Genomic DNA, 20,718 nt, shown 5'->3' on the forward strand with positions numbered 1-20,718 from the left:
ACCAACATAAAAATATATGTACTGTACATGTTGTATATGTTCATAGTAAACATACACAAGCTCAAACCCACTATCACAATATTATATAGTTTATATATTTGTTGTGTGAATTGGAGTGCCACTGAGAAAGGGACCAAGTATACTGCAATGAACAAATCCTTTTTACGTGAAGTGGTTGCAGGCTTGAAATGTTTTGGCCAAGGGATTGAACTGAATGACCCAAAGTTTTGAATAGAAACAACATAGAAAAAACATATAGGAATGTACTAAATAAGTTGTCATATTGGATGCAGGATTGGGGCTTCTCTGTTTATTGTATATGTGTCTAGGAATGATACGTCTAATAAAATCAAAACCAAAATATCACTGTTAATTATTATACATGTCTAACAAAAGTTTTGATGACTTTTATCGAGTCCTATATTATATCTAACAGTGCTATCTTGTTTATATTACTGAAATATGCCCCTGCACATAAATGTTAGATGTGGTGCTTTAGTCTCATAAAAATTATACCTGTATTACCTGCACCCTAACTACTGTATGTCCTTTACAAAACATAAGGTTATAGGTTCAGTCTTGTTAGATGTGTGTAGTGTAGGACTGAATGTTCTTTCTTCCAAGGAACAATTTAAAGAAAAATGACAACATTCGTATATTAAAGGATTTATAGCTGTCTTCCCCTTATGCAAAGTAGGGTGAGTAACCGTAGGGATCCTGTCTTCCATGTAGTAAAGTAACTAGTGAGCAGAAAGGAGAAGCTGGTATGATAACTTTCATTAGACTAACATACTGTACAGTATGGTTGATAAGTTACAAGCTTTTGAAACACACAGTGTTCTTCATAAGGTTCCACTATAGGAGGGCAGTACTATAGCAGCAGTTTGATACCCAGTAGAGAGCACAGGTTGGAGATAAAACTACTAAACATCTGGTCCTACAGACAGTACTAAGCAGGTGTCCAGTTCCCACTCTGCCCATGTACTCTGCGTATCCATAGCAAGCTGACTGTTATCTGGGCCTGACAGGGAGGCAGAATCTTGCTATCACAGCTAAATGTTGTAGGAAGTCTTTCCTAGGGAACTGGAAGTTGGGCACTTTAACAGAACCTCAAATACCCTGTGAGTCATTGCTATGAACTAGAATAAGGCTGATGAAGACACCTTAAGGCTTTGACTTGAGGACAATGGACTATTCATAATTAAAGATGCGTAATAAACTGAACTTCTGAAAGAAGATCTTCAATGTGGAATAAAAATGCTGTAGACCCGAGGAAATATATATTATGGGAGAAGAAGCGGCTCAGTGAGTAAACACACTGACTGGCACATAGTTTGACGCAGTGGAACCTGGTTCAATTCCCGGTGTCAACTCCTTGTGACCTTGAGCAAGTCACATTATCTCCCTGTGCCTCAGGCACCAAAAACATAGATTGTAAGCTCCACGGGGCAGGGACTTGGTACTGCAAAATGTCTCTGTAAAGTACTCTGTAAAACTAGCAGTGCTATACAAGAACATGCTATTATTATGATATTATTATTATATTATTATTATTACATAGTTACATAGTAGATGAGGTTGAAAAAAGATGTACGTCCATCAAGTTCAACCTACGCTAAATTTAGACGAAAGATACTTTATCCTATATCCGGATTTACAGTATATTAATCCAGAGGAGGGCAAACAAAAACCCCCAGTGAAACATCATCTAATGATATCTCATAAAGGGGGAAATAAATTCCTTCTGGATTCCAAGAATTAGCAATCAGATTACTCCCTGGATCAACATCCTCCCCATGTTTACTTATTTGGCATATCCCTACATATATGAGAAGCATGAGAGATAAATGCAGAATAATGAGACTGATCTGCTCCACAACGGACTTCTAGAAAGAGTCTCTTTTTCCTGCGTATTACCAATTTAGTAATAGATGATAAAATGATAACACAAAAAACTGCTAGTGGTAACATGCTGGCATATAAATAGGCAGACAGATGTAGTATTCCTTAGACAGCATGGCCTTACCTTGCATGAAAAAGGAGCTAGGAAAGGTGCTGGCGGCAGGCTTTGAGGATGGATAACCGGGTGAGTCCCTATTGTAGTCGGCAGTGCTTGCTGATGGGGCATAAACCTAGAGAGAGAAAAATACAATAATTAGTATGTAAAACAATATTACTATAAGTTACAACAGAGTAGGAATCTTTACTTTATCTTTAGATGTTTACATTAACTGTGCATTACATTAACTGTGAGTGTTTGGGTCTACAATCAGTATGTGAGTTACCACAAATGAGTGTGTGTGTGTGTGTGTGTGTGTATATAATGAGTATATATATATATATATATATATATATATATATATATATATATATATATATATGAAAACATATACACACACACATATGTGTGTGTGTGTGTGTGTATATATATGTTTTTATATATATATTATATATATATATATATATATATATTATATATATATATATATATATATATATATATATATATATATATATATATATATATATATATATACACACACATATATGTGTCTGTAAGAAAATGCAGTAAGAAAAACCTTGTCAAGTATTATCTTAACCATGTGCCACTGTCAAAAAAAGTGATATTGTTGTGAATTTGCAGCACTTCTAGGAATGCACTGTTATATTCTTCCAATTGCTATATTACCAATGCATCTATATTCTGCAACCTGTTAGGAAGACAAATTCCTCCCATCCTCACATTTGAAAATGAATTCTAGAAACTTCACTATCAAGAGTGCTACAATTATAAACATATTTTGGGGGGATATTCAATTCCACTAGTGTTAGCGCTCTTCAAAGAGAAATGAAAAGAGCCATTAAAAACCTGGATCAGCAGTAGACCACCAACACACACAGTGCGTGCATCAGGAGAAAACATTCCTCTTTCTGTAAATGCTTCATACATGTGTGCCATAAACTTAACAAGTCTGCCAAAGAAACACATTTTCTTTTCAGATCTAGTGAAACACAACTGCAGCAGTTTTATGACAAAAATAGCACATATATTTTCCTGTTTGTACTGTACATAAACATAGAACAGTACAACAAAGACTCGGGATTCATACGGCTTAGTTTAAGAGTTTGTTCTTCTCTTTGAAAAAACAAAAATCTATTTTTTTTTTTTTAAAGCCCTGATTTTTTCTCTCTCTCGCTCTCTCTCGCTCTCTCTTTAAAGCGCTCCTTTCCAGATGGCCAGAAAGACTGAGGCGCTGTCATTTCGGTGATGAAAATGGATACCCTCCTGCCTCCATTTTGAAGCAGGCAGCAGATCACAGAATTGGCAGGCAGCCTACTCTGACATTCGCTTGTCACAGCAAAATGAAAGGGGGGGAGAGGGGGGGGGTGAAATCCACCAATAAAAAGACATCTGCAACATTAACCACTTCATTGCGTAGGGAAGTCGGCAACAAGGAGATAAATGTTGGCCCCTTGCTGCATGACGGGGTTAAACAAATAAATCGCATTTCACAGCCCTTTACCATATGGTAAAGGGCTGTGAAATGTGATTTATTTGTTTATGTGTGTGTGTGTGTGTGTGTGTGTGTGTGTGTGTGTGTGTGTGTGTGTGTGTGTGTGTGTGTGTGTGTGTGTGTATGTGTGTGTGTGTGTGTGTGTGTGTGTGTGTGTGTGTGTGTGTGTGTGTGTGTGTGTGTGTGTGTGTGTGTGTGTGTATATATATATATATATATATATATATATATATATATATACATGCAAATAATAATTAAAATCCAATCAAGATCAGCTTGCTACAATTTTGTCCACAAGAGACCCAGATTGATACGATCATATTGCTGAGGCAAGTTGTCATTATATCAGTAGCTAACTTCCCTAATGTTCCTCCAAAAGTGGTTACAAACTGATATTAAATACCTATCCATTACTAAATGTGGCCTTCCTAATTGGATTTGCAATTACAGTGTTACTGCACTGACATAATGTGTTCGGAAAGTTCCTTGTATGTAAATGCTTTTCTAGACGTTTTCAGTGGGATGCTAAATCCTATAACCGACAGTGCACTAAAGTCACATCGCCGCTTGTGTTCCTCTGCGGACTATTTAGGATCTGGAGCTCCGATTGAGAATCGCGTCCGCACACAGCCATCGACGTACAGTACCACTATTCCTTCTAATGTGTCCCCTTGTTTAAGAGCATTGTGCTCCCCCTGATATCAAACAAGTGTACATTGTCCCTTGCTTACGAGCTATGTCTCCATATACAGTCAGTCATCGAAATACAGTAATTAAGTAAACAAATTATCTGCATGACTAATTGTCTGGATTCTATTCTGGTAGCGACACAAAAGGGGGTGCAGTGCTTCCAAAATATATCTCCAGGCTCTTACAGGAACATCACATAGCAATAAAGGTGTTCTTACTGCACTATGCAGTAACAAAATAACACAAACACTCTTACTCTAGGCAGAAAAGCCTGTCAATGTTTCGGAGACAATAACTTCATTATGAAGCTTAATTGCGATTTTTCTTTGCTATACTCCATTTAGAAGGATTGTGCCGTTTGCCATTTCACATGCTCTTTATTATTTTTTATTTATCCATAACTATCTAACACAAAAAAAAAGGAGATGTAGGTGTTTTCTTTTTATTCTCATGCATGAAAGCCCATCCATGCTAACCTAAACCACAGGTGCAAGATATAGTAACAATGGCACATTAACCCCGCTATTGCTTCATAGCAGTAATTTGTGTGCATGTTGTGCATTGCATGGGTTATCGCTCAATTATTATGTTCTATTAGTATCCCATTAAAACTGAACTAAACTTTGATGTGGTCAATAACTATTCCCAGCTGAAGTGCTCCTACCAGCATGCCGCAATGGAATGGAAAAGTACAGTACGCAATAGTAAAACAAAGAAAAACAATATATGTTTGAAGAGCGAATACACAGAACAAAACTCAACAAGGGCAACAAATATCGCCGAGAGACTATTAAGTAAAAAAACATGATTTTTTTTTTTTTGTTTTTCATTCATTTGACTTAGAACAGTAATACAAAGCTGCCCTGGGGATTTACAAAGTCATTCTTGTCATCTCATAATCAGCAATCAAATCGCCACCTACAGTACACCAAGATCACAGGTACTGTAGTGCCCACGGTAATTCTAACACAAACCAGTGGCAATCGCCAAAAAAACCCAGGTACGCCCAGGTACATGTGAAAGAATACAGTGCGCAGCTAATAAACCACTAATACTATAAATTACTAGTGTAAGTATAAAGACACCCTTGTATTAACCCTAATAGAGTGAATACTATGTGGAAGCATAAACAATACGTATCACACCCAGGTATATGCTGGGAACATGCCTTAAACTTGCCTTAAACTAGACCTAGCATTTCTGCATTGATTAATGGCCCATCAGATTAACAGCGGGGGTCCCTGGCAGTCCCATTCAAACTGAATGGGACTGCCAGGGACCCCTGCTGTGTTAATCCTATGGGTCATTAGTCAATGCAGAAATGCCTTAAACTTGCCTTAAACTAGCCAGGTTACACCCAGCACATACCCAGAATGTAACCGGGCTAGTTTAAGGCAAGCTTCAGAATAGTCGTGGTCTCGTCTGTACAATGTCACACGCTGCGTGGGTTAATCTGAGGAGGGGAAAATGTACTGAGATTGGTTCAAATCTGATTAATATTGCCACATGGAGTGGCTCACTGGGAAGGCGCTGCTATGTTTTGAGGTATAACTCAACAGCCAGAGCTTATACATGAATTGGTCAAATCCTTCTAGTGTCCTTCACTAAGGTGCCAATATTTAGACATTCTTGGTACCCTTAAATTCTGCTAAACTTTCTACTGTTCCCGAAATACAAATTGATGCAGGTAGTTTTCTAGATGTAATGGCAAACAGTCTTAGGGCTTTCATGTATGTATTCACATACATATATATTCAAAGAGAGTTACACATTTGCTAAGTAAACACTGGGCCGTTAAATCTGATTTACAGTGAAAACAATTGGGGGAATCTAAAAAGTCTGTTGCAATTGTTCATTTGACCTAGAGATAATCTGCAGAGTTTGATTGACAATGGGGGTCTTTTCCACTCAACACTGACTGTTGTATAGTAAATGTCCTTGTATACAGAAACGTTGAATATGAATATCCATGGCGTTTGTGTGACAATCCTATTTTTCATCCAGGTGTTGGAGACAGAGGTCTGCAGAGGAACAAGTTGCTGGCCCCCCTAACAACCAGGGCGACAATCTATACTACAACATATCTTTCTTTATCAGAAGCCACAATATCACTAAAAGCAACATCTCACTCACTGGTAAAAAGAATTCACATGTACACACAGGACTGCAATCAGCTGTACTTTCTTGGAGAGATACATTCCACAGGTTGCATAAAAAGGTGATATGAGGGTAAAAATGGACAGTGAACTGATTAAAATATACAGGCATACCCCGCATTAACGTACGCAATGGGACCGGAGCATGTACAGTATGTAAAGCGAAAATGTACTTAAAGTGAAGCACTGCCTTTTCCCCACTTATCGATGCATGTTCTGTACTGCAATCGTCATATACGTGCATAACTGATGTAAATAACACATGTGTAACAGGCTCTATAGTCTCCCCGATTGCGCACAGCTTGGGTACAGGTAGGGAGCTGGTATTGTTGTTCAGGACGTGCTGACAGGCGCATGCGTGAACTGCCGTTTGCCTATTGAGCGAGATGTACTTACTCGCGAGTGTACTTAAAGTGAGTGTCCTTAAACCGGGGTATGCCTGTACACCATTCACAATAACGGCTCAATCATACAGTAATTCTACATTAAATCATGGCTCGGTCTCTCAGAATGACGGACCCCCATGCTTGTACAATAACGAAGAATCGTAACCATGGGAACACCTGGAATATTTCCGTCAGATGATAATTGTTCACGTGCACATGAAGTTGGCAGGTTTGTTATCTTTGTCACCGAGTTACGTTTCATTTGGTGTGTTAAGAAAACACGTTGCTGCCAAAAACCTCAGCAAGTTGGCCTTGTTTAAATATGCTTGGAATTGATTATATTACACCTGAGTGAACATCTCTCAAAACATGCAATCACTTCCTATCTGGTCCAGGTGAAGTACATGTTTTCTTGGTTACAACTGTACAAGAAATGACTAGATGGTTTAGAACGACAAGACCAAGGTGGGTGCTGATGTGTGTTTGTCTCACAACTGCTAAGGCACAGAAGAGATGAGCACCCAAACATTATGCAGCTGCTGTCTCCTGTGTGTTTTGCAATTAGGAGATTAAACAGTAGATTTTATCACTCGTTGCTGGCTGCTGCCCCAGTTGATGGACCCACGTACTGTACAGAATAAGTCAAGCGTAAATGTCATAGGAGATGAAATTACGAATGTAAAAAAAAAAACATTAGATCCAGAATATTTGTATGGAAAAAGAAAAAGGTGATACAAGGAGGACAAACGCAGTTCTTTAATTATTCTGAGATATTAATTAATGGAAAGTCATCTGATGATAAGAACAAAGTCATGTTTCTTAGTGAATCCAATTTATTAACATCTCTAGCAACAAACAGATTTAAGAGGGAATTACAACACATTCTTGAAGAGTCTGTCAAGCTGAACAGAATTGTACGTTACAGGCCCTGTTAAGGTCGCATGACCTGGTTCAGGTTAGAAAAAGATTCTAAAACTATGAAGAACATATCCTCACTGTAAAGAGTTAGACTCCAATGCATTTCACAGGGTCATTTCAAGTTCAAAAGGAATTAGATGCGTCATCCAATGTGTGAGACTCACTCCAAATGTGTGATATTAAAGTATAGTGATATGGACAGAAGGCACATACCAACGTGGCTCCATGTCGACAGGAGACTGGGGTCCAGTTCTGGTTTTCCAAGCCCTCATTAATAGCGCTAAAGAACCACTACTAAAAGTGGAACTAAAGTTAGAACACCAGAAGTAGATGAACCTATTATAAGGGATGATGTTTATGAAGGGAATGATGAAAATGCAGAGACTTTGTGGATAGAAATTAGCAGTGGAGGTAAAAGTATTAAGAAAATGTTTGTGGGAATATGCTATAAACCACCAAATATCTGTGAGATTGAGGAAGCTAAAATACTTTTGCAAATGGAAAAGGCATCAAAACTGGGTCATGTTTGCATAATGGGGGATTTTAATTATCCAGACTTAGACTGGGGCAATGAGATTAGCGTTTCAACAAAAGGAAACAGGTTTTGGGGGGTGCTTAAAGACAATTATATGACCCAAATTATTGAGGAACCAACCAGGAACGGGGCAATACTGGATTTGGTCATATCAAACAATGTAGAAGTAATAACAAATATTCAAGTCCTGGAACATTTGGGTAACAGTGATCATAACATGGTCTCTTTTGAAATAAATTATCAAAAAATAGATTTCTTGAGTTCAACAAAGACCTTAAACTTTAGTAAGGCAGATTTAAAAAAAAAACTGGGGTCTAAATCTAGTAGTAATAAAATGGGATGATGTTTTTGCAGGGAAAAATGTAGAAGATAAATGGGCCGTCTTTAAAACATTGTTAGAAAAGCACACTTATCAGTGTATACCCTTGGGTAATAAGTATAAAAGAAATAAGTCAAAACCAATGTGGCTAAATAAACAGGTAGGGGAGGAAATGGACAAGAAGAGGAAGGCGTTTAGATTCTTTAAGTCTGAAGGGACGGAGACATCGTATCAGAATTATAAGGAATGTAACAAAAATTGCAAAAGGGCAATCAAATTGGCAAAAATGGATAATGAAAAAAAGGATTGCAATAGAAAGTAAGGACAACCCTAAAAAGTTCTTTAAGTACCTTAATAACAAAAAAAATGAGAAAAGCAAATATAGGACCCTTTCAGTGTGAGATGGGTAGGCAGATTATTGGAGATAAGGAAAAAGCTGAGGTATTAAACAAATTCTTTACCTCTGTGTTTACCAGGGAAGAATCAAGTTCAATAGTAGTGCCGCAGGAGGAAGCCACAACCTCCATATTAATGAACAATTGGTTAACTGAGGAAGAAGTTCATAAGCGACTTGAAAAAATTAAAGTAAATAAGGCACCTGGCCCCGATGGCATACATCCAAGAGTTCTCAAGGAGTTAAGCTCGGTAATAGCCAAACCATTATATTTAATATTCAAGGACTCCATTTCCACAGGCTCAGTACCACAAGATTGGCGTAAAGCAGGTGTGGTGCCTATATTTAAAAAGGGAGCTAGATCACAACCGGGAAATTACAGACCTGTAAGCCTGACTTCAATAGTAAGGAAACTACATGAAGGTTTAATACGGGATAATATTCAGGAATACCTATTGGAAGACAAAATTATTAGTAAGAGTCAGCATGGATTTATGAAGGATAGATCTTGCCAAACTAACCTTATTTGTTTCTTTGAGGAGGTAAGTAGGAATTTAGACCAGGGTAATGCAGTTGATGTGGTCTACTTAGATTTTGCAAAGGCTTTTGATACGGTTTCACACAAGATGTTGGTGTACAAAATAAAGAAAATTGGACTCAGTAATAATATATGCACCTGGATTGAAAACTGGTTAAAGGACAGACAACAGAGGGTTGTCATAAATGGAACTTTTTCAGGTTGGGCTAAAGTCGTGAGTGGAGTACCTCAGGGATCGTACTGGGACCCCTGCTTTTTAACTTGTTTATTAATGACCTTGAGATTGGCATCGAGAGCAAAGTCTCCATCTTTGCTGATGATACTAAATTGTTTAAGGTAGTAGAATCAGAGCAGGATGTAATTTCTCTCCAGAAGGACTTGGAGAGACTGTAAACATGGGCAGGTAAATGCAGATGAGGTTTAATACAGATAAATGTAAGGTTATGCATTTGGGATGCAAGAATAAAAAGGCGACTTACAAATTAAATGGAGATATATTGGGGGAATCCTTGATGGAGAAGGATTTAGGAGTGCTTGTAGACTGCAGGCTTAGCAATAGTGCCCAATGTCATTGAGTAGCTGCAAAGGCAAACAAGATCTTATCTTGCATCAAACGGGCAATGGATGGAAGGGAAGCAAACATAATTATGCCATTTTACAAAGCACTAGTAAGACCACACCTTGAATATGGAGTACAATTTTGGGAACCAATCCTAAGAAAAGACATTATGGAACTAGAGAAAGTGCAGAGAAGAGCCACCAAATTAATAAAGGGGATGGACAATCTAACTTATGAGGAGAGGCTAGCTAAATTAGATTTATTTACATTAGAAAGGAGGCGTCTAAGAGGGGATATGATAACTATATACAAATATATTTGGGGACAATACAAGGAGCTTTCAAAAGAACTATTCATCCCAAGGGCAATACTAAGGACTCGGGGCCATCCCTTAAGGTTGGAGGAAAGGAAATTTCACCAGCAACAAAGGAAAGGGTTCTTTACAGTAAGGGCAGTTAAAATGTGGAATTCATTACCCATTGAGACTGTGATGGCAGATACAATAGATTTGTTCAAAAAAAGGTTGGACATCTTTTTAGATGGGAAAGGTATACAGGGATATACCAAATAAGTATACATGGGAAGGATGTTGATCCAGGGATTAATCCGATTGCTAATTCTTGGAGTCAGGAAGGAATACATTTTTCCCCTTAATGGGTTTTTTTGTTTGCCTTCCTCTGGATCAATAAGTAAGTATAGATATAGGATAAAGTATCTGTTGTCTAAATTTAGCATAGGTTGAACTTGATGGACCTATGTCTTTTTTCAACCTCATCTACTATGTAACTATGTAACTATCTCATGCAGCATGGGGCTCAGCTGGGGACCTGCATACAATCCAGCTCCTTCAGGTGAGTAAAATGCATGTACTATATTAATTATCTTTGCTGTCTGTAACCTTTGACCTCTGTAATTATCATTTTGTGTCTTTACAGGGATACGAACTAATAATGATGTCTTGTATGGATATACATTATAATATGAACTCCTTTCAATAAAAAGAGGGTGTACATGTATTTGGTCATTTTAATAGTCATTAGTGGGTGCATTTTGTGAATATGGAGGTAATAAATAATATATGTCTAAGGACTTACAAAAAACAGAACTAGATTTATCTAACAGCTATTTGATACATTAAAAGACTAGGTGCTGTTTTTTGCCCCATTTTTAATAACCCAGTGCATTTGGTAAAAATCCCAATGACCTTGACCAAATAAAAATGGCTTATACCATGTGACTTAAAACAATAATATACTCAAATGTATAAATTGGTTTGCAGGCACAAATTTAAAAAAAAAATTCACGTGCACTTTGCATTTTTAGTTTTGTTCTTATTAGATGTTCGCGTGGATGGATTGTGCATGTGTGTTTATGCCAAACCTGCTTTTTCTTTGAGTTACACTAAAGTTGAAAATTGTCTAATAGCAACCGATTTTTATAAAAGGACCCCATAAAATGACAAATAGAAAGCAAGGAAGAGAACGCCATTAAGGACACTACAAAATATATACTGTATGAGTAATATCATAAGAAATGTGAAATACCTGTACGAGCAGTAACTTACAAAGTGCCATTTTACTACAGGCGGCTTGTTTAGCCGTTACAGCACAAAGCCACTTCAACACCCACATAATGTACGACGGCAATTTGCAGGAAGAAGCCCATTGGTCAACAGTCCCAGTAGATTTGAGTAATCACTAAACGTGAGATTTAAGTTTGCTAAAATGTTAGAGCACCCGTAACAGTTAAGCGCATTACTGCCACTGTCACAATAGAATAAAAAAATGCTTGTTCAAAGAAATGAGTCTCGACTTTGGCAACGATTTAACATCAAATCGTTTTAGAAATGGACAACCGTAGAAAAAACAGGAAATGTACCAGGATCTATAGTATGTCAAGGCACAGTGCTTACAGGGGTGATTAATCTCCTGGTGTACATAGTACCGCTTCTCACTACCTGCCATGACTGCTACATTATATGCCTTCACCGACACATATCCCTTCGGATGTCATGTGCGGATGGTGTGCTGGGGTCAGCATGGTGCAAGGGAGGAAATCAGCAGAGTGCCTCACAGGCCTGGGTGCAATAAACTCAGTTACAGCAGCAATACTACATGGCACATTTGTTTTCCTTATTATTTGCATATGTAAAGCATGTGACGATATATAATGCTACATTGTTACCTAAGCTGGCAATCGTTTGGTGCTCCTGTAATAAATCTGTCAAAATCCTGATTGTGTGCCTAACATAATTGATGCCTTTCAGTTTCAATGAATCCTTCAGTCAGTGTAACTTAGCAGCTACAATGTATCCTTATATTACTAAGGTAACATTATCTATTGTTACAGGTTGCAGCTCAAACTGCTGGGAATATTGGCAACAAATTATCACAAACAGGAAAGTGTTGCAAAGATCTCGCACTGCTGGGGAAGTGTGCTAAAACCTGATATAAAAATCAAAAGATGCTTTAAAACTCATAAAAAAATGGCATTAAGAGTTGAATAATAATGATAGTTTAAAAAAAAAAAAGCAGTAAATATTATCTAATGCTACAGAACTGATTTTTTTGGAAAAAAAAAAACCATATACAGTACTAGTAAGATTTCACATATTTTGCTGCTTTAAATCAGGGAACGTAACACCATGTTACCTGAATCAGGAACAGACATTATGTTCCATACAGTATGTTGACAGGGTATCCACTAAGCTAATTATTTGCAAAAATAACGTCTGTACTACAACTCATTAGAATAGCTTAATGGCACGTTATTGTAGGAAAATAACGTGATTTTGTGTTATTCTTAGTGTTACTCCTATTCAGGCCCCAACACACCGTACAGTAGGTCTTTAGCTCGAGTTTAAGAGGAGAGGGAAATAACACTGTTATTTAAATCATGCCTAACCTATCCATATTCTGCAAAATCCCTATTTCAGGGTCTAGATGGGAGTTACAGCAAACGTACCTGTGACTTAAATAATGTCATGTGAAGTGGAAAGTTTAGGGGACAGGGGATGCTGTGGTAACACCTCATTTGCATTTCATTATCACTAACATCCGTTATAGTTATCGATATGCTCTTTAGGAGAGAAAACGTAACACGTTATTGTCCTTTGAGGATACAGCGTACTCTCAACTTGGTTAACATCCCGTTAAGTGGCTTAAGTTAGCTTAGTGCATCTAGGTCACAGAGTGAGCGTAGGAGAGGCGACAACTATGGAGACTCCTGCTGCATCTATGGAGCTACTAGCATACAATCCAGGCAGAAAAACACACTTACTGTATATATGGTGATTGCATAATCGTGAGATAAACATCTCTGCAGCTGTAACGCGATATCGTGCGATAACGGGTGCATTACCATCTACTACATCTGTACTTTTAATACTCTAATTACATCCTATTTTCTCCCTTGCGATAGGCCATTGAGACCAAGCCAAATATTGGTACCAGTTTATGTTCGATATAATCTCTGGTTACCACGCAGTATTATCCCTAGCATAGCTCTTATTTTTTGCACTCGTCATATATATATATATATATTTTTTTAATTTAAGTACCTATCCAGTTGGCACGTTCTTAACATACTGTATAGAAAGCTATAATTTTTTCTTTCATGTTTGTATTCGTCTGTCAGTATTTCTGTTTTTAAAGTGTTATACTCATTTTATTTTCTTTAATTACCACACTTTGCAAAAAGGTGTCTTATCAGGAGACATAAAATACTGGTTAACTATATAACTTTAGTGAGGAAAAATAGTCTCCAGCAACACCGTGTTAGACATTGGTGTTCAATCCAAGAATTCATGTTTCATGGCTTTATAGGTAATTTTTCCCTGTAAAATAACATATTTCTGTTCATTGTAAGGTTTTTCTCCATTTTCCTTTAACTTTGCATTCTACTGACTTGTGAGCCAGGAAGACAAAGGACTTTGAATCCACAGCTGCATTAAATCTGAACCCCTTCAGTGTACATCTGCATCGCCCCAAAGGGGGGCGCCTGACGGGTTTACCCAAGAGCTGCACCCCAATGCACAGAACCAGTGTGCTAATGGTTAACATTTGCTTGTACTTTGTGGAACGTCAACTCCACCCACTGGAATGGTAATGAGCCAGCAAGACAAAGGACTTTGAATCCACAGCTGCATTAAATCTGAACCCCTTCAGTGTACATCTGTGTCGTCCCAAAGGCAGACAGCCATTGGCGCACCCGAAGGGCAGCTCAAGGGTGTGAGCTGTTTGCTGCAGTTCGCTGATGTTTGGTGATGTTAAAGCTTCTCTATTTCAATCTGAAACTCACCATCCCTTTTATCCCCTGTACCCAATTTTCCAACTCTGTCTGCTCCATCACATGCGTGCCTGCACTATGGACTTGGCATTAGTGGTCAGTTTACAAGTCCCTTATCAGGCAGTCTTTTGTTCTAATAAAACGGTTTATCAGCTCGCACATCAGGCCTTATCAGAAACATGTACGTATATCTTTATAGTGCCATTAATGTACATAGTGCTTCACAGCAGTAATAAACGTGACATAATAACACAAATAACTAATACAAATAACATAATGGGAAGAAGCGTTTCAGACATAAAAGTAACATTAAGAAAAGAAGTCTCTGCCCCAAAGAGCTTACAATCTAATTGGTAAGTAGGAAGAATGTAAAGAGACAGTAGGAAGGTGTTCAAGTAAGTGTGTCTGCAAGGAGCCACAGTCAATGTATGAGGTGTATAGTATCAGCCACGGAGCTACTCATATGCTTCGTTAAGGAGGTGGGTTTTAAGATGGGTCATAAAGGAGGATAGAGAGGATGCTATTTGGATATTGAGGGGAAGGGCACTCCAGAGGTGTGGGGCAGTCAGTGAGAAAGGTTTAAGGTGGGAGAGGGCTTTAGATGCAAAAGGGATGTATAGCAAGAAATTAGGGCTGAGATGTAAGGAGGGGCACAAGAGTGTAAAGCCTTAAAAGTGAGAAGGAGAATTGAGTGTGTGATATGAGATTTCATAGGAAGTTAGGAGAGCGATTTCAACAGGGGAGACGCTGAGACAGATTTAGGAAAGAATAAAGTGATTCTGGCTGCAGCGTGTAGGATAGATTCTAGGGGAGACAGGTCAGAGGCAGGAATGCCGGACAGCAGGAGGTTACAATAGTCGTGAGGGGTGAGAATAAGGGCCTGCGTCAGAGTTTTAGCAGTCAAGCAACAGCGGAAAGGGCGTATCTTTGTAATATTTCAGAGAAAAAAATGACAGGTTTTAGCTACATTTTGAATGTGAGACGAGAATGTGAGGGAGGAGTCAAATGTGACCCCTAGGCAGCGTGCTTGTGATACTGGGTGTATGATGGTGCTTCCAACAGTAATGTAGAAAGAGGTAGTAGGGTCAGGTTTGGGAGGAAATATGAGGATCTCCATTGTTTACATGTTAAGATTGAGTCGGTGGAGGGCCATCCAGGATGATATAGCGGAGAGACATTCAGAAACTTTGGTCTGTACAGCAAGTGTAAGGTCAGGGATTGAAAAATAAATTTGTGTGTCATCAGCATAGGAGGTGATATTTGAACCAAGAGATGTGATAAGGTCACCTAGAGAGAGTGTAATGAGAAAAGAGAAGAGGTCCCAGGACAGAGCCCTGGGGTACCCCAACAGAGAGATCGATAGACAAGGAGGTGTTAGCAAATGAGACACTGAAAACATGATAGGACAGAGGACGGGGAAGAGGAAATCCAGGACAGAGCATTGTTACGGATACCAAGATTATAGAGAATGTGAAGGAAAAGGGGGTGGTACACAATATTAAAGGCTGCAGAGAGGTTGAGCAGTATGAGCAGAGTGTAGTGACCTTTGTCTTTGGCAGGATGGAGGTCATTAGTTATTTTAGTAAGTGCTGTTTCAGTGGAGTGAGCAGTATGGAAGCGAGTTTGTAGAGGATCAAGGAGAGAATAGGAGGAGAGAAAATGGAGCAAGCGAGAGAATACAAGGCATTCAAGAGGTTTAGAGGCAAAAGACAGGAGGGAGACAGGACGATAGTTAGAGAGACAGATATAGTCAAGCTTGCTGTTTTTGAGTAATGGTATAACTGTTGCATGTTTTAAGGAGGAGGGAAAGGTACCAGAGTAGAGGGAGGAGTTAAAAATATGTGTGAGCATAGGGATTAGAGTAGGAGCAAGACGTTTTAAGAGATGGGAGGGAATGGGTTCAACAGGGCAAGGAGTAGTTGGAGTAGAGGAGATCAGCAGCGACACATCCTCCTCTGTCACAGAGAAAAAGTAGTTTAGGAAAGCAGGAGAGTTACTGTAGTAAGAGGTGTAGAATGTAAGGAGCATACAGAGGGGATGTCTTCATATACAGTATGGATTTCACCTTTGTCTTGAAATAGTCAGCAAAGTTCTGAGGTGAAATGGAGGAATAAAAACAGGTAGCAGACGGTGGTCTGAGTAGCGTCAAAGACAGAGAAGAGTCGACGTGGGCTAGACTTGTGCATTTTGATTACTGAAAAGTAGGTTTGTTTAGCCTGGGAGAGGACAGAGTTGAAACATGCGCATATACATGCATATCACACTTATGGTGTGACAATAAAGCATACCAAGTGAGAAAAGAGAAAGACGAGTACCAAAAGATTATATACAATTATGGGGCCCTATTATAAAAAAAACCTAAATGATGCTACAATTTATGGTGTAACAAATGTGTAAATGGAAAAATTTAAAACATTTAGCAGTGATACTGTTGTTGAAATCTATACACACTAAAGAATTACAAGGTAGCATAAGCTATTCAGAAGAAAAGTGTACAAAGCACCATAAACGCAGTGTAAACAAATCAATAAATTCAAATAATTTGAATTTATATTAAAAAATGTATTTTTTTTTTGTATGTATAAAATAGTGCCCTTATAGTAAACTCAAGGTATAAAGTCACTGGTGATCTGCTGCTCTTCTTGGATGGTGGCTCCAAATCATGGATCTACAGAAAAAAAGAAAAGAACAACGTGCAACCATTCATAGTATTAAAGGATTTTTTATAAACAAAAGGTATGTATTGTATGTACAAGAGAAAGATTTAAAATAGGCTTATCACATGGGACTCGGGGCAAATCCAACCAGTGTGCCGAGGGGCCAGCATTCCTTTCCAGAGTCAGAAAAGCTTTTTGCAGACAGGTTTAAACTTCAAACGCATTTCGTGGCACTATATAGGGCCACTTCGTTAGGGAAACGCATTGTAAGTTTAAACCTGTTTGCAAGAAGCTTTTCTAACTCTGCAAAGGCCTTCCAATAGGAGGCTGCACTGTGATCTATTTTACTTTCCAGAGGACTCTTGTTTGTTCGTTAACTTTGGAGCAATCTCTGGACTCCCTCGAGCACCTGTTTAACATCATCATCCAGCTCCCCTGGACAGTCCACCACCACTCATAGGGAATACCGGCCTCCCAGCATACTGGTCGGATTTGCCCTAAGGAGTGTAGAGACATGAGCATGGAGGGAGAGGGGTGTTCTGTGTCCGCGGTGACCAACAGCTACCATTGGTTATCCAGCACTGCACACATGGAGGTCCCGAGGCTGCTCCGGGGAACACTGATGCCCTGAGACCCACGCAACAAGCTCATTTTAAATCTCTCTCTTGTACGTGCAACACTTTGGTTGTGAAACATCCTTTAATATACTGTAGACTTCCCTGAGTGCTTGTGCGTTATTCTTTTCTTTGTTTTTTTTCTGTATATCAAAAGAATATAAAAAGGATTGCCCATGTAAAAACATATAATTAGGAGATAGCCAATGTACTCTGGTCATTTTAAAATGAACAACTAGATCTTCTTGTTTAATTAGAAGACCTTATCAATGCAATGAAGTAACTGTACGTACAAACATACAACTCGTATTCCTCCTACTCTAAATTGCAGCATACTATATGTATTCCCTAGGCACACTCACATTGTCCTTCCCTGCTGAGTAGCAGTAATGAGAGAATGCTATCTGTGTACCCCCTGTGGCCCCTTGTACTGCAAGAAACTAGGACTAACTCTCTATGGCAACAATGGGGCATTAACCTTATTAACTTTTTGTCCTTCTTTAAGAGTGCAAGAGATTAACATGTTTTAATTGTTTGGGGCCTTGTTTGCTTTAAGCACTACCCTCCCCAACACACAAAAGGAAGAAAAGAAACAAACAGATGCGAGGAACGTTTCTACATTAAAATCTACCACCAGTTACATTTCCCTGTGATTATGAAAACGTAGCCTCAACGTGTAAAAAAACAAAATACAGGAGAGGTCCTTGTTCTTTCCTCACGAGACCCTGGCTTGGGCTTTAATAATTCACAAAGACATTTACAAAGATGCAGCAGATTGTGCTGTCCCAGAAAAAGCGTCTCAGTACACTGCAGTTGAAAGGATGGATGCAAAGATCACAGGTGCTGTCCTTAAAGAGCACTCCCTGCGACACCTTGTGTTTTTTTAATATATAGGTTTGGAGCAGGGGGCGCTGGAGCGGAACCTCGTTAATTTCACCTTTGAGGACCCCCTGCTTAATGAGATACTTACCTCTAGGTAAGGGGCTGACGGTAACTCTGCACAGTTTAAAGCTCCCGCGTCACATGGGGCAATAGGAAGACACAATGACGATGATGTTGCAGCTTCCTATTGGCCCGCAGAACTCGGTACAGGGGTTCTCCGGAGCTGAAATTAACGCAGTTCAGCTCCAGAGTCCCCCTGCTTCAATCCTATTTTTTGTTTATTTTTTTTAAATCACAGAAAAGGAAAGTGTCGACAGCAGCGCCTCGTTAACCCCAATATGGTTACAGTCTCCTTTCAGGGAGTACTAATCAAGGCTATCTTGATCTTTTTATTTTATTTCATATTGTATAATTCCTTATATTTATAGATCCATTTCCAGTGCGTAACTACATTTTTTGAATCACCCGGCAAACAAATTTCAAGGGCCCCCTAAATAAAAGAAAAATTGTCTCTACTGGGGTCCACATGTCAGCGACCTTGCGAGCACCTCCCCCTCTCACACACAACCTTCATCTCACATACTTACTCCCCCCAAGTATTTCTCTCCCTCCCTGACACTTCTCCCATGTATTTCCCTCCCACCCCAAACTTTCCCATGTATTTCTCTCCCTCCCTGACAATTCCCCCATGTATCTCTCCCTCCCCCACACTTACCTCCCCCATGTATTTCTCTTCCTCCCACAAATATATTTCTCTCCCTCCACCATGTATTTCTCTACCGACACTTCCCCCCCATGTATTTCTCCCTCCATCACACTTCCCCCCCCCATATACTGTATTTCTCTCCTTCCCCCATGTGTTACTCTCCCAGCCATGTATTTCTCACCCCCCCCATATATTTCTTACCCTCCCTCACTGCCCCCTCACCCTCTTCTCTCACTCCTTTTTACTCTACCTTCCTCTCCCCCACCACCTCTATCCCCCACACAACCCCACATACACTCAAGTTCCCCCCTCCCCTCACACAGAACTACACACTCCAGACACAAATCTACCACCCCACTTCTACACAGACAACTCCACACACTCACACACACCCACACACAACTACACACGCACTCAAGTTCCCCCCTTCCCTCATGCACAACTCCACACACAAATTTACCTACACACACACACACAACTCCCTCTAAGGATTTTACCAGGGATGATTGGGCTGTTCCGATCCCTACCGTTCTGCTGCGCAGCCATGGGGGGGGGGGGGGGAGGGGGCAGGGGGGCAGGGAAACAGGCAGGGGGAGCAGGAATTGCCAGCGTAGGAACGGCCCCCGCATCAATCAGAGAGCACCAGCAGCAGCCTCTGGCCTCAGCCAAGCCCAAATCTTCAGCGCCACAAGCAGGGCCCCCCTTGTGCTGTCGGTAACCACCCCCCTGCCTTTCGGTGTTTAGCGGCACGGTAGTTACGCCACTGTCCACCATTTCTTAGCACTTTTACATTAGCGCTTTAAGACGCAGATCCGCTGCCCTATACTCCTATTCATGAGTGGGAGTTGGGGCGAGCTAAAGCTTTGCTCCCTTTTGTGGATCTGGGCTTACAAGAGTGAAGCGTTGCCTGAGAAACGAGCCACTTCTGCACTTGTGCGTGTAATGTGTCCAAAACAAACTCCACATCAGTCCTTTCCTGCGCTATTTTCCTTTTTGGGGGGAAATCAATTTGTACTTTTTCCCTTTGATATGTGTTAAGGTCAAAGACTGTTTCCTGCACTGACCTATACCAGGTTTCCCGCAAGAGACTTCAGTAGTTTCACTGCAGGTCCCTAATTTAGGCCACATGTTGCTGGCAATGGTTAGGGGAGGGGGAAGGGAGGTAGATGATGAAAAGACCAGCTCCTCACGTGAAGCGCATTACCAGACCAGAGTGGAAACGGCCGGAAGGAAAACCCACCCACCTCAGCCTGCGTTTATTCTATCAACCTGCAATTGCAACAATCAAAAGCAGATGTCGGCCTTTCCAGATCTTTCTCACAGGACAAACATGCAAAGGGCCTAGGGCCTGGCGTTGCCAGCACATGATAATTGATACCATATGATACACAGAAGAGAAAAGGCACATGCAAAGCAATTCCCTCCCACCAACCTTCCACATGAGAGGGATGAAATTGCAGGCCCCGCTGGTGCATGGTGCACCAGGAAAAACAAGTGTACATAGCTACAGTAACCACCTGTAAGATGCAGGGAGGGGGAAGGGTCTCAGTGCCACACGTCAA

At 39.9% G+C, this 20,718-nt stretch overlaps 1 protein-coding gene across 26 annotated transcripts in view; it reads right to left on the reverse strand.

Moving 5' to 3' along the window:
* The window catches only part of TCF4 (transcription factor 4), a 408,258-nt gene that overhangs the window by 44,731 nt on the left and 342,809 nt on the right, over positions 1 to 20,718 (reverse strand). For all 26 annotated transcript variants that reach the window (XM_075586755.1, XM_075586811.1, XM_075586802.1 and 23 more), the window contains one exon: positions 2,027 to 2,132. In XM_075586755.1, coding sequence (XP_075442870.1) covers positions 2,027 to 2,132 — 106 coding nt within the window. The remainder of the gene's footprint in view (positions 1 to 2,026; positions 2,133 to 20,718) is intronic.

This window comes from Ascaphus truei, chromosome 1 (assembly GCF_040206685.1).
Source record: "Ascaphus truei isolate aAscTru1 chromosome 1, aAscTru1.hap1, whole genome shotgun sequence".
Classification (NCBI taxonomy): Eukaryota; Metazoa; Chordata; class Amphibia; order Anura; family Ascaphidae; genus Ascaphus; species Ascaphus truei.